This window comes from Syngnathus acus, chromosome 24 (assembly GCF_901709675.1).
Source record: "Syngnathus acus chromosome 24, fSynAcu1.2, whole genome shotgun sequence".
Taxonomy (NCBI): Eukaryota; Metazoa; Chordata; class Actinopteri; order Syngnathiformes; family Syngnathidae; genus Syngnathus; species Syngnathus acus.
The window spans coordinates 3,364,988-3,380,223 of NC_051108.1; the positions used below are offsets into that span (position 1 = coordinate 3,364,988).

Below are 15,236 nucleotides of genomic sequence, written 5' to 3' on the forward strand. Positions count from 1 at the left end.
CGGTGCACATGTCTCTTTTCTTTCTGTGCGACCTGGAGGGGGTGAAGGGGGGGGGGGATGCTGGGTTGGAGCAATGGAAGAGTGGCATGATGAGAGGAGAGGAGGGGAGGGACTGGACACGCCTATTAGCATCTGAAAGGTGGAAGCTTGTATTGATGAGTTGAATTGAGCTTTGTAACCCCCCCCCCACCCCCACACACACGCACAAACGACGTGCTTTGTTGCGAGTGGAAAGGATGTCGATCTTGTACACTCTCCTCTAATCATTGTTTAATGTCTTCCCCTCTCTCAGTTACAACGGCGGGATCTGCGTGGACGGAGTCAACTGGTTCCGATGCGAGTGCGCCCCTGGCTTTGCCGGGCCGGACTGCCGAATCAGTAAGTAGTAACGTTGAGGTTTATGTCGTTATAAAGCGTAGTCGTCAGTGCAGTTCAAACAAAAATCCTTTGACTATTGTGGGTCACATCAACAGCAAAATCCAAGCCCCGGATGGCGCCCTCTCGGCTTTTTCTTTGTTCGGAAATGCCTCCAGGGGTCAGAGGTCACCCCTCCTCTATACTCAGGCAGTCACACAAATGCCCACATAAGACAAATTAACCAGTGACCCTGAAATTCTTCTTCTATCCTTCTTTTGTTAGGGCCAGAAAGTGTCCACCTTTTCTATCCAGCTTGAATTTGAGATTTCTCATTCCGACTGTTTGTGTGAATCTCAGATGACAATGGCCAAAGTTCTTAGTGATCGTGGGAGCCTCCGCGGGAAAAAAGGGGGAATAAGATGTTATTTCACACACTTTTTCCAATTCGATTGAGGGTTCACCCTCAGAGTAGCTACCAAAATTATAAATGTTGCTATTTTTATTATTAAGAGGTTAATTTCCTTTGTGTCATATGAAAAAAAAAAAACATTTCGTCCAGGCCGTACCGTCGATCTAATCAATGCCATTCTTTGTCTCTTAGACATCAATGAGTGCCAGTCTTCACCGTGTGCCTACGGCGCAACTTGTGTGGATGAGATCAACGGTTTTCGCTGCATCTGTCCACTCGGTAGAACGGGAGTCCGATGTCAAGAATGTAAACACTCCTGCTGAAAGCCATTATTTAAGAAATATTTTGATCGAGGGTGTTCACCGTGTCTATTTCCTGTGTAGTCATAGGTATTGGGAAGTCATGTCACTACGCCGGGCTTCAGTTTCCTCATGGTAGCCGATGGGAGGAGGAGTGCAACAGCTGCTACTGCGGCAACGGAAAAGTGGACTGCACAAAGGTGAGTGCTTGTTTTGAAGACGACCAGGTGTCACTTTTATATTTATCGATGTACAACATACAGGCTATTTGACCTTTTGACCTCAGGTTGATTGCGGTCGACGGCCCTGCCGCCTCCAATCCTCGGACCAGGACCCGAGCGGTCATTCTTGCCCCGCTGGACGTGAATGTGAAGCACATCGATACCTCACGTGTTTTTCAGCCCCTTGTCATCAGTGGGGGGTTTGCTCTCAAGCGCTCACGCAAACAAGCACCAAATGTCAGCCAAACAGCGGCTACCTGGACAACAACTGTGGTCGCATCACGTTGGTTTTTAACAAGGACGAAGTCCCACTGGTGAGTCACACATCTCATGCTTTTCATTTTATTGCCAATAATTGTGATGTGTTTTTTTTCTCAGGGAACAACAGTGGAGAACATCTGCTATGAGCTTAGGTATCATCCTAGCATTCGGACTTTGGCAAAAGACCACTCTCTCCTCCTGCTGTGTGATCTGTCTCACTCCAGTCAGGATGCTGTCAAAGTGGCCTTAGTAAGAATCATATTTCCATATCTCTTTTAAATACTGTCATTAAAAAGGGAGCTCCATCACTGGTGACTATTTTGCATCTTCTCTTGGTTGTCAGTCTTTCCAGCCTGAAGATCTGGCCGACAACAGCCTGATACAGGAGACGGCCAACACCATCGTGGGCACCTTGTCGAAGAGGAACAACAGCAGCATCATGTTGGCGGTCATTGAGGTCAAAGTGGAAACGCAGGTCACATCGCATTCAATGGGTAAGCGGCGAAGCGGGAATGAAGCACATTTCTTCGTGACCTCACTGATCCTTCTTGTCCACGTTAGCAGACTACCTGGTGCCTCTGCTGTGTGTTGTCTTCGGTTTGCTCTGCCTCTTCTGCATCATTGTTTCCGTTTGGTGGACTCGCAAACGAAGAAAAGAGCGAGAAAGGAATGTGCGCTTACCCGTTGACGACAGCGTCAACAACCACTGGGAGCCGCTTCGGCTTGTGGCCGAACGCCAGCAGCAGCAGCAACAACAGCAGCAGCTGTTAAAGGAGAGCAACAGGGAGGCCGAGCAGGAACGCAGAAAGCTCATGGGACCCTCCTATCGGACGTGTGACGAAGGGGAGGTGGAGGATGAGGAGGAGGAGGAGGAGACGGAAGGTGAGCTGGAGGAAGAGCTGTGCGGAGCCATGGCGGGGAAGCAGCCGGTTTATAAGTACTCAAAGACTGCAGTGCAGTCGAGTGGGGGGCTGATCTGCACCACGCGCACCTCAAGTTCACCCCTCAAAGCGCCACACCGGACCCCAGGCTACAGCCCCAAAGACAACCGCTGGAAAAATGTCAGCGCCGTCATGACTGGCCAGAAAGATGTCAGAGACCATTGTGTATAAGACATTTCAATTAGAGACTCTTTAAGTGGAAGTGACTTCCTTTCCTTTTTTTTTTTTATTTTTTATTTTTATTTTTTTTTTTTGGGGGGGTGGGAGGGGATACTGACTACCTTTTGGGAAGAAGAAGGCTTTGTATTTCAATAAGCCATTATTTGCTTTGTCATTTTCACCTGACATTGTTTTGATTTAAGGCAGCACAGTGGACTTTTTTTTTTTTTTTTTTTTAATTTTGCTTCTCTTTGTTTCTTAATGTTCTGCCGAAGTGAAATGTAACCGTTTTCAGGAGGTGAAAAAGAAGCCTGCTGCAATTTTTGTTTGTACAAATAACAAAGAATCTTAGGGAAGAAGTAGAAAAGAAAAAAAAAAAAATCTGTTTCGGTTGTTTATTTCAAAGACTGTTGAAGCTTTGAATATGTCCGCAGGCGTCTGTGATGGACAGATACAAATTTAAAGCACCCGGAAGGGTTTGATTGGGTTGTTGCTGTCATAACAATAGAGCAAAACCCTTCCTGGGTTTTACCCTCAAATCCCGCCTAAGGCCATCACACGCCAGCCTTACCAAAACACACATCTTGGGGAAGGGAGGGGTGGGGTGGGTGGGGGGATTGGACAGAAACCCCGGTGCCTACTATGTGGCCTTCAATTACGTAGTCCTGTCTCTCAGTTGTTGTGGCTGAAAGCTCTGTTTGAGGATTTCTTTTGCAGTATTTGAGTTGGTAGCAAGTGCCTTTCTACGAGCCCACCGGAGGCTCCAAGTCGCGCTGCCCAGTTTGACCTCCTTGTTTCCAAATCTCAAATGTCTACGTGTGCATTTAAAGAGTTCCATTTCACAGCAATGCCATTCAAGGTATTTGATCCAAACAGAAATGATTACTCTGTACATATGTGTATATAGAACAAAAAGGAGTCGCTGTGTATATTTGAAATAAGTAACTTAAGACAAGTCACACATTTTTATTATTATTATTGTTATTATGATTAATATTATTTTTATTTTTTTTTTACAACGCCATTCCTTTTATTTATGCCAGTCAAAATAGGCAGGTTTTTGTATTATGTCATATCCAGAGTCACACAGTAAAGAACCTTTACAATGGGGTACCGCTGATGAAGGACTTTTTGAAGGGTTTAAAAATGGTTTGTTGCTGGGAACTTTACGGACTTTTTTTCCCCTCCTGATTTTTAGTTGCGGTGGTACTTTGCTACTACGTAGAGAATAATGTTGAATACGAGGCCGAATCGTTCATTTGGAATGTTCCAATCCGTGCTGCGTTTTTTTTTCCTTGTTCAAATGTTCATTTATTCTAACTCACGATTAAAAGTGTTTTTTTTTTTGCTCAGTCAGGATTTGGCCCATCCTAGCAGCCTTAAATTGGTTCACCAGTGCAACAAGAACCGTTTCTAAGCCCATCATAAATCTTTTTGGTTTCAGGTGCCTTAATGTATTGCGTGATGCATTATTTGTGTAATCAGTTGTCATCATTTTATGTTTTTGTTTTGTTTTCACAAGTAACTCTTTGAAACATTGTGTTGTATTGTGGCGTGTTTTATTCGCCTTCGTAAAGTGCTTTCCTTGTCTCACTTTTCTTTCATGGAGATTTCTGGCTAATACAATGACAGAATTGAAAAGGAAGAAGGCGAAACAAAGGGGGAAAAAAAAAAGTTATCCACGATGGCTCTTTTTAAGTGTCATGATTGTGGATAGAAAGTAGGTCAGATATGGATAAAACGCATTATTTTCATGATTGGTTTCAAGGCTTTAATGAAGGGAACAATGTTTGCGTTATGTTACCTTGCAAGTTTGTTTGTTTCAGTTACCAACTCAGTCCAAAAATGGCTCATATCAAAGTTGAACCCATTTTTCATAACATGTAAGACCATCATGCTTTCTGTTAATGGGACACAGCAAAAATAAAGAATTAAAGTGGCATCACTGCTGGCGTAAAAACTGAATATGAATATTTCTCATGCACCCGGTAACGTTTTTTTTTTTTTTTTATCTGTTTTGATCACACTTGTAATATTTGCTTTTTTGCTCAGATTTCACAAAATTAATTATTGAGTCACAGATTGACCAAACAAAAAAAATCTTAATTTCACATGACCTAATTTTCTTTTTGTCCCAAATTCACTTCCCAAAAGAAGTGATAAGTGTTCTAAACAAAATAAATCTCAATTTTAAATCGGCAAAAATAACTGAAAGTATCATTCTACATCTCTGTGTAGGTCGGCCTCCCAAAATAAGCAGGTGATCCACAGTTGCCATGGCGATCCATGAATTCAGATAAGTCAATGTGTCTACCATGACTTTGAAACTATTGGAAGCAATGACTACATATTTCTGCTTCAAACTGGTCGTGTGTATGCTTGTACAATGCACAGTTCTCAATTTACTCTGATCAGCAGAATTCGATCTACTTTGTCTGTTCGATCACATACGACTGTTTCAAAACCAAAGTGCTCATGTATTAGTGATTAGCATGTTTGCATCACGATTCTAAGTGATGGAGTGACCCCTGACCATTAAGTTTGACCCCTGTACTTTAAATCTCCACTCACTATATATGCTGCTTTTTGTTTTATTTGATGCTGCATACATGAGAATTTTTTTCTGGATTCATCCTTGCCCACGTCTGTGTGGGCTGAATCAATCGATCCCAAATCACTCAGCAGCCTCTCTAGCGCTCTCAGTACGCCAATAGAACACCATCTCCTGTTCTGGGCCCATCCGGGCTGCACCAATGGGGATGCTGGCGTGATGTTTCTGGTCACATGAAGATGTGAATGTTTCATGAGTAAGATTATGATGCTGAGGAGGGGTGGGCTGGGACACTTCCCGATTCCCATGGGCGCCCACGCTAATGGGACCTTCCTTGCTCTGTAATATCAGATCGGCTTATACAAGAGTAGATAATGATGGAAATATAGCGTCCTTAAAAAAGCTGATTGATATATTTTCATAGCCTAAAACATAAGATCCTGAGTGGGGATCCATCTTACACAATCTGCACACAAGTCAGGGAACTGTACCTTTTGACTACCCTTCAATGCTAGTTTGTTTTTGTTTTTTTACTAAAAGAAGCCTTACTATACATGTTTTGTCAAAAAAAATGACTATGTGGTCTTAAATAATATATACTTGTGTGTGTATATTTACATATACATAAGTACCTTTGCATAAACAACTGTCATGCCTACATTATGAAAACAGCCACCCACGCTCACCTCACCCCTGCGTGAAAGAAAGCACTGACTCATTCGAATTATGATATGAAAGAAGATTTAGCAACATCACACATTCCTGTGTTGGTTGGGACATGTCACAGAAATATGTTCAGCTACGTGAGCAATTGCAATATGTTTGACTCATGAGCACCAAGTAAGCCACACTAATGCTTAGCGTTGCTTTACTAACTTATTGAGACTATTGCACAAAAGGGTGTGGGATAAAAAGTTTTTATCCTCAGGCGTCTTTTTTTTTCCCCCTCAATTTAAGATGAATGTTGTCACAAAGGCGTAAGAATTAGAGATTGCTCCGTTTTTCCCCATTTTAATTGCTGCACTTATTTGTATTTAATAGCATAGCGGTGTACCACATAATAACATTAAGTAAGCATCAACATCAAATAATTTGTCTCTTAGCAAATTAATTAGCCAAACATTTTAGATTAATAGCCATCCGGATGTGCCAAACTTAAAATACATTTTAAAACTGCAGTCCAAAACAGTACCGGGAAATTGATCAAGCTTATCAAAAAGCTGAAACTGTACCAATAACAAGTGTATTTAGAAATAATGAATACATTTTGCATGTGTCTCCCATCTGTGTTTAAAATAAAGTGGTGACAAAAGAGGGGAAGGAAAGAATACGCCAATAAATCAGTATCCCATTTGATCCTTTAATCAATTGGCCCAACTCGACACTTGACGGGATTGACCTTCCAAAAGTGATAGGGGTCAACTCCATCTGTGCTCTCAATTCAAATTACAACAAATGAAGGGAGAGGATAATGGAAAAACACCAAGATAGAGAACTATTTAGGTGATTGATAGCATTCGTCAATGTTGGCCTTGGAAGGTGGATTTTTCAGATTTGTCTTTAGTTCTTCTTATAACAAAGTCATATTTATTTAGATTATTTGTAGCTATTATAGGAGTTGTACATGAAAGTTGTATGATCACGTGGTCCTCCATTGTGTAAAGCACATCGAGTTGCCTTGTTTATGAAATGTACTATATAAATAAAACTGCCTTGCCTTGATTGGACCTACCGGATTTTTCGCACTATAAAGCGCACCGGATTATAAGGCACACCTTCAATGAATGGCCCATTTTAAAACTTTGTTCATATATAAGGCGCACCGGATTATAAGGCGCATAGAATAAATAACAACGTCGCTCAAACGTTAATGTAATCACAATATAGTAACACTCGAAATAGTGAAAACAATAACAATATATCAACTCAACGTTGCTCAAACACACAACACACAAAATAAACACGTAAAGCTAACTTTAATAAATTAGTCCTCATCCACGAATCCATATTGGTCCATATATAAGGCGCACCGGATTATAAGGCGCACTGTCGGCTTTTGAGAAAATTGGAGGTTTTTAGGTGCGCCTTATAGTGCGGAAAATACGATACACTATTTGTTTCTGTCACTCAACAAATACAGTAGTGACTCTGGAAATATAATGTGTAACGAAATCTAATATGATCTTATCAGTTTCATAATTGCTCAAATTCATTTAACATGGATATTAATTATAAAGGCAAGTTAATTGTAACCATTGGTATCGCTACCTTGTTCATGCCATCATCACTGGACTCTTTTTTTTTTTTCCAAGCAACATCTGTTACATGGAACTCCGCAGGGCACCATTTTAGAACCTTCCATCCATCCATTTTCTGAACCGCTTAGTCCCCACGGGGGTCGCGGGAGTGCTGGAGCCTATCCCAGCCGTCAACGGGCAGTAGGCGGGGGACACCCTGAACCGGTTGCCAGCCGATCGCAGGGCACACAGAGACAAACAACCATTTGCACTCGCACTCACACCTAGGGACAATTTGGAGTCTTCAATCGGCCTACCAAGCATGTTTTTGGGATGTGGGAGGAAACCGGAGTGCCCGGAGAAAACCCACGCGGGCCCGGGGAGAACATGCAAACTCCACACAGGGAGGGCCGGAGGTGGAATCGAACCCGCACCCTCCTAACTGTGAGGCGGACGTGCTACCCAGTGCGCCACCGAGCCGCCCCATTTTAGAACCTCTACCATTTAATCTATAACGGTTTGCAGGAAGTCACTTTACACATTATTAATGTTATATTAATGCAATCACATTTTAGTTTATGGGTGATTTATTAAAATAGACTCTGGTGTTTTTGGTCCTGCGGGTTAGGGGAAGTAAAGTTCTAATAAGTAGTGCAATTACTCCGCCTATCAACTGTCATTTTCCCCCATTTCAGTTACACCTTGCCGTTTTCCATAAAACCACAAAATAAACAAAGGTTGATAAGATTAGATTCAGTGCATTCCCCACCTAAACCCAACTGTCCATTCAAGTTCCTGTTCCCATCCTGTCCTCAGTGAAAAGCTGAAGATTCAGAGAATAGACAACACTTTCTTTTTACGACATTAAAGCAGGCGGCCTCATCACAGAACAACCTCGTCCGACGGGGAAATTGGATCTGGACTTGAGAGGGGGGGAATGTAATGTGGTTAAAGACATCATGATGAAGGCAGCTGTAACAGCATTTTGTTTTCTATGGAGCTCAGACTGACTGATGCCGTGAGGCCAGTCATTATGGTGGAAATCCATGTCAACGTGGCCAAAATAATTGGATCATGTCCATACCATGACACTCGACATGTTTGACACATGCATAAAATGATGGCTTGTTATTTCCTTTCTCCATACGATTTCCCATTCGATTATTCCGATAAGAGCTTATCATGGCTTCATCACTCCACACAATCATATTACCGATTTTTTTTTTTTCCGAGGCCTCGCTATACAGCTGTTGTGTACCAAGCTACGTGTTTATGTTCCACCGAAAACAATCGTAATAGCTTCTCACCAAGGTCAGCGCCTTGACTGTGCTATGCGTGGAATGAGCTAAGTCTTGCGGTGCTCTGCCTTCAGACGACTCCAGAGAGTCGCGTTCATTGTGTGGCAGTCGAAGGGGAACAAAGACATTTCCACTGGAGGAACTTTAGGTTCCTGTTGATAAGAGGGCAGCATTCTGAGCACCACTGTGTTTACATGCGAGTGTACAGTGAGGGCCAACGCCGGCTCGCACTTTCCAGACAACAAGTGGTGACTGTACTGTATAAATAGTTACGCCTGGAGAAACATCAAAAGGAGGGTGAAAATTCCAGCCCGACATTCCCAGTCCGAATTAAAATGATGTATATACGTCGTTTACTTCAACCGTATTCATAATGTGAGCTTAAAAGAATCGCTTCAAACTCATTTCCACAGACTTTGTAATGTGAAGACATTAATGGTGACCCCCCAGACCGCTAACATTAGCTTTAGCATCATGTTACCCCTCAGAGCTGTGTGCAAATGGCGCACTCAAAGTTTTGTTATTGTTTAGCACATTTAATTGAAGTCATATTGTATTTCTTATTGGATTAATATTCATTTCGAAGTGAACTATTAAGCACTGAGAGTAAATAAAATCCAATTGGTTGTGCTCTCGCTAGGGAGTGTCTTTACACGTGCCAAAATTAGAACTAGTAGGTCATAGGGCATTTGGGTTAGGTTTGAATCTCTGCAGACCATTTGGTGTAGTCCTCGTCGTCTTGTTGAGAGATGCAACTTTTCTGACTGTTTCAGAACTTCGTCACTTCCAATAATCAAGCCAACAAGCATTTTTGAGGACTCTTTCACCAATTGACTGGTTTGGCAGGACTTTGTATTTTCTCTTGTGTCATTTCAAACATCTTAATGTTTGATGACTCTGGTGTCTGGATTGTGTCGTGACATTCCCACACTGTCTGCTGCCTTTCCTGCCGACTGACTGATCAGCCGCTAAATGTAATAATGTAATCGAGACAACATTGCATTTCAACTGTCCATTCACTTATCTTCCTTTTATGTTCCTTTCGTCCCACGGTCAACCGTGGGACTTTCCAAATTGCGCAGACAGGTCGGATTTAAACAAACCACACTTGCATTTAGCCTTAGAATAAGAATTTACACTGAAGATGAAAGAATGTTGGACAGTAGCCAGGAATTGTCATGTTTTTACATAATAGGGGTAGTATATTTTTTAATTCTATTTTTAGACCTCTTTATCTTATCGTTTTTTTTTGGCTGGACTATCAATGGACAATTTATAGCATTTCTTGTAAATCAAAAACACTTTGTCCCTATATAAACACAAAGAGAAAATAATTGAAGGACATTATTTGGAATGACTAATTAACAGTCCTTCGCAATTCTTCAGAGCTTACTCGAAAGTGTTACGGACGCTTTCATGGGCCTAGTGCCTCACTTTAAAAAAGCAAGGTGTGAACGGAAACAAACACGACTTCGGTGACATAGATACCCGCGGCTGACACCTGATAAAGGACTTGAACGCGGCACGGACACCAGCAGGCGTGGAGCCAAAGATAAACCCACGGCGAGGGCTGAGCGTGCTGAGAGGTCGAAGCCATGTGTGGAAAGGAGAGAGACTTAGGTCTTCCACTCATCGGAGACTTCCCGTGTCTGTTCATTTTGGGTCGTTTGGTGTGTATAATTGCTAACAGGCTACTTTAGAGAGATTGAGACTCACACATGATATTAATGGTAGATGATTTGCAATCTGTGAGCAGGGGAAGAAAAAGAGAATAGAAATTCCTTTAACAAAAGCGGAGACATTGTGGCTAACAAGATATGCTGTGGTTACTGGGGATGGACTGTAGATGTTATGGTTAGACAGATGGGACTCAACCATTTTCGTGATAGTCTTCCCCAGGTTCCGCAGTGACTCAAACTCTCCATTTTCTATGGCACTTGTCCGAATGAGCCTCAAGCAAAAGGTCAAACTGCCCCATAATTTTTGACAGTCTATTCCAGCCCTTCACTTTTTGTGAAAATTCTGCTGCCAGCAAACACAGCAAGCTCCTCTGAGGTAATAAATCTTCTCTACAGGTTTTTTGGTGTTACCTATTCGCCTAAACTCAGGGTCTATTTAATCCCTTGCCGATTGATTTTTTTTTTTTTTTTGTCCACAGAAGGAATCAATACAACTATGTGCTTGACTGCTGCAGCAAATAAGGTCAGGAGGTTTACAGCCAGATGAGGACATGGTACTACACACAACACGATGAGGCAAGAAGAAAAGGTAGATGGTTGTCTTTGGGGCGGCAAGAGATGGATTAATAAATAAATAAATAAATACATTTAAAAAATCATTAATAAATTAATCAAATGAAAATAATAATAATAATAATACAAGACTGAAGAAACGACACATAGTTGCTGACTCCAGAAATGTAACTATTATTCCGATTCAAATGTCTGTATTAACAGTTCTTTAATGTTTAACTTTCAGAACGTGAATGGAACATCCATCCCTTCATTATATCTACCGCTTGTTCCCACGGTAAATACAAAATAGGCATTTAAAAGGTACCCTGCATCATCATCAGATGAATATAATATTAGTACATTTAGAGCATGCACATTTCAGCACCAGATTCTATTCCTGACTCTGTGCTACACTTGATAATGCTGCCCCCTACTGTTGTAATACAGCCCTAACATGTTCAGAGGTGGGTTCAGAGGTCAATATATTGGTGGGAGACAGTGAAAACAAAAAAAGAAAATCAAAGCAAAGGATGACAAAACGAGCGCCACTGTGTAAATCTACAAGTGTATATCCTGGAATACACACTCAACACTAACATTAAACACTCTCATTAAAATGATTGCCTATAATGGCAGCTGCAGGGCGGTTAATGATTAGCATGTTCTTATGTTAAAGCACAACACATTACCCGATCAGTGAAGTGTTGAACATTCCAGGCTTTTATTCCGGGGTGACAAAGGGAACGCTTTTTTTTTTTTTTTGCTGCTCGGCTATAAATCAGCCACCACCGTCAAGCCACAAAGTAAGTGATGTTCGTGTCGCTGGCGACTTCGGTATCACACATTCGTGACCTCCTAAGTGCACAAGCTACTCTAGTGGTAGCTAGGTTAGCCATTAACTAGCACTCTTGTTTGGAATCTTGATTAATATAGTCAGAGCTGCAAACATGTGAGACTTTCTTTGTGAGTCAACTAAATCAAGGGAAATTTAACCGTGGTGTCATCCAACTTGCACAATTGCAGCCAAGCTCGCACATGCACAGGGTCACAGCAGGCCTCTCTTTAGGCCAAATGTGTCACCCCACTGGGCGTAAGTTGTAATCACAACAGGCAGGTGGTAAAAGCTGCAAGTCATACACATCACACAGGAGGATTTATGGCCCAGCTGGTGTGAGGCTCACTCACACTGGGAGGCAACACACACAGCTCACTCAATAAAGGCAAATAATGTAGAAAACATGCAGGAGCAAGCATCAGATTGCTAGCGATTCATGCTAAAGTTAAACAGTGGGGACTTTTATGTTGTTATGATAGATGGAATCCTATCCAAAAACTAAATTCAACAGCATCAAGCTGAGCCATATATCTCATCTGGAGCAGTTTAGAATAAATATTTACTAACAAATATAACAATTTTCCTACAGAAAAATACACAGATCCTGACAATTCAATTTATTGTATTTCATCATGGAGATCGCAATGGATGTGTTTTGCGAGTTCTTACTTGTCTTGCTCAGAAGACTCAATTTAAAAAAATAATCGGTTCCCCAAAAACTGTTAACTGAGAGCAGTGCATCAAAAAAAAAAAAAAAATGCCATGAAATAAAGAGACTAGACGGTTAAGTAAGAATAAATTAATTCCGTTTTATCAAACCGAATATTAGAGCCAAATCTGAAAATGTAGGTCATACACAAAAGCAATCATAAAAAATAGTGAATGCACAAGTATGGCAATTCATTAACATAACTAACTGAAAGCGTCTGACCTCCACTTATTGGAGTTAATGAATGTGGAAACAAAACACGGAGGCTGTAAGTGATCCATAAAATAATGAAGGACTAAAATGGAGGCAAACAGCAGCAGATGGGAAAACATTGCATCTACTCGAGGGGGAGGGGGCTCAATTTGGGGAAGGGGGTGTCTGGTGATGGTGCGCTGTCCTTTCCATCAGCCTCATTAGTTAATTATATTGTCAGAGATCCCATTAGTGACTTACAGTTCACTGAACTCCTCCCTTTGTATCAACATCTACTGAGTTTGTCTACGTGTGTGTGTACAATATACATCTTGTTTTTTCATTGAAAATATGACTGGCACAATTTGATGTTTTAGTTGTTATTTATTGATTATTTTTACCATTGCCAATGTCTTGCATTTGAATCATAATCAATCATTTTGACCGGTATTTTCCAAAACATAAAATTTTTATTTGCACGACTGCTGGACAGACAGACCCATCCAAACGTCACTGTGCTGACGCTTGTTGGTGTAAGTGAGAAAATACAACGCTAGAGGGCAGTGCAACACAAGTTGTGCTTTCTTTTCCACATCCTTCATTCCGCCGCTTTTTTTTTTTTTAGTCAAGCAAGATAATTTAAAGCCTTGCTGATAATTACAAACACAGAGCGCCTCTTTTGCGGTAGCGCGCCACGGGACGTTAGGATTGAGCCGTCATTTGGAATTATTTTTTTGTTCAATATTGTGCATAGAGCCAGAGCTAGTACTTGAGAGAATGAGCGGAGTCAGCTGAAAGTTAACTAAATAAATGGCAACATGCAAACGCAAAATAAAATACAATAAAATAGTTAGAGATGTAAAGCCAACACGATCATAAATAACTTTAAAATATATTATAAATAAATGCCTTTCTTTAATTGTCAATGGTTCTGCTGTGCTTCTAATTTATCAATTGTTTCTTGTTTTTTTGTGTGTTTTCTTTCATTTTTTTAATTATAGTTGACCAAAGCATTCCAGGCACTAAAAGATTCTCACAAGATTAAGAACAATAAAACAATAGAACATACTTGCACGCGCAGCCTGGAAGCCTGTCTGGCTGTTTTCTTCCTGGATCATTATAATTTTTCTTGACGCACATAACGTGTGTTTATTGGTGACTTATAGTCGCGTGTTAATCTGCGTCTGAAACGGAACTGTGACCAGCACACTTTAAATCTGTCAATGTGCGTCAAAACAAAACCTTGCAAACACAACTCGCGTCTTCTCACTGATGGCGTGATTCATTTGCAAATAGACTCAGCCAAGTCATTAAATGGCTTTTAAGTTTGGTCAGAAAGAAACGCAATCACTTGATTATATAAAGTCCACATGCAGAAACTTTGCATAATTATGTGGCTGTGTAACATTATATATTATGCTTTGATTGTATTTCAATGGGTTTTCGTCAGGCTATCATGAGGAGAATTCTTTTGAACCGAAACAAGATAAATCTGCCATTGTGTGTCATTCTGCCTTAATCCATCAATAGAATCATTGTTATTACAGAGTAGGGGTAAAATACAAAAGTACAATATTTGGCTGCAATCTGCTACATCTGCACAACATCCTTGTCTGCTCTCTTTGGAGCTGAGTTGTGACAAGCTTTTAGGGAAGCAATACGTTGATGTGATTTCCTATTAAGATTTGATTCCAACACCTCTTCACATTATTAATGCATCACTTCTCTATGTCGAAGAAATTGACATGTATATTTTCCATGGGGTCAATGGTAGGAGAGTTGACTGAGTTTATTTAGCTTCTCTGAGGTCTCCACAGTTCAAATTCCTGTGGGTGGGTGTACTCCACTTTAAAAGTTGAAAAGTTGTGTTGAAGTTAGCGCTTAGTTATTATTATTTTTTTTATATCAAGATATTGAGTTGGATTGGCTGGCAGAGAAACTCTTGGCCTATTTGATTTATTCTCATTGGTTTTATTTTAAGAAAGAGCCATAAAACTCTAAGCCCATGAAAATAACAGTCTTCAACATGTGAAATAAAAGCGCTGAATAATATTTCTCACAAATTAAACATGGAATAATTGTGTGGGCTGTGTGGCTTATATGCTTTCTTTTTCTTTTTTTAAAAAACCAAAATGTCTAGATGGTTTTAATTGCTTTTCAGTGGAGCTGCATTACTCCCACATCACAACGTGTACCAAACGAGTATGTGAGGCACGCCGCTCTGCGGCAATAAATAACCTCTTCAGTCTATTGCAGGAAACCAGCAACAAAAATCCCAAAAAATGACATGCAAATCTCTGCAGCCTCTCACACACACATACACACATTCTCGACCTCTCCCACACACTTTGTAAATTTTTCCATTTTTATGATCAAAATGCTGGCCAATTATTAAAAGCTTAGGACATTAAAAGTGGACACTGAGATCTTTAACTGTATTCTCACAAACTGCACATCAGGGCGGACATATCCAGCAGCCCACCTGAATGGTGCTGGATTTCTGGATCATGAGAACACCTGAAACTTTGCACTG

General features: G+C 40.9%; 1 protein-coding gene across 4 annotated transcripts in view; it reads left to right on the top strand.

The window, feature by feature from the left end:
• The window catches only part of jag2b (jagged canonical Notch ligand 2b), a 28,650-nt gene extending 24,061 nt beyond the window's left edge, over window positions 1–4,589 (top strand). For 2 of the 4 annotated variants that reach the window (XM_037244613.1, XM_037244615.1), the window contains 7 exons: window positions 293–378; window positions 959–1,072; window positions 1,150–1,265; window positions 1,352–1,600; window positions 1,665–1,796; window positions 1,891–2,041; window positions 2,109–4,589. In XM_037244613.1, the coding sequence (XP_037100508.1) occupies window positions 293–378; window positions 959–1,072; window positions 1,150–1,265; window positions 1,352–1,600; window positions 1,665–1,796; window positions 1,891–2,041; window positions 2,109–2,659 (1,399 nt within the window). In that variant the 3' untranslated portion in view covers window positions 2,660–4,589. The remainder of the gene's footprint in view (window positions 1–292; window positions 379–958; window positions 1,073–1,149; window positions 1,266–1,351; window positions 1,601–1,664; window positions 1,797–1,890; window positions 2,042–2,108) is intronic. The other 2 variants (XM_037244614.1, XM_037244616.1) reach the window with 1 other exon arrangement.
• Window positions 4,590–15,236: the final 10,647 nt, after the last annotated feature.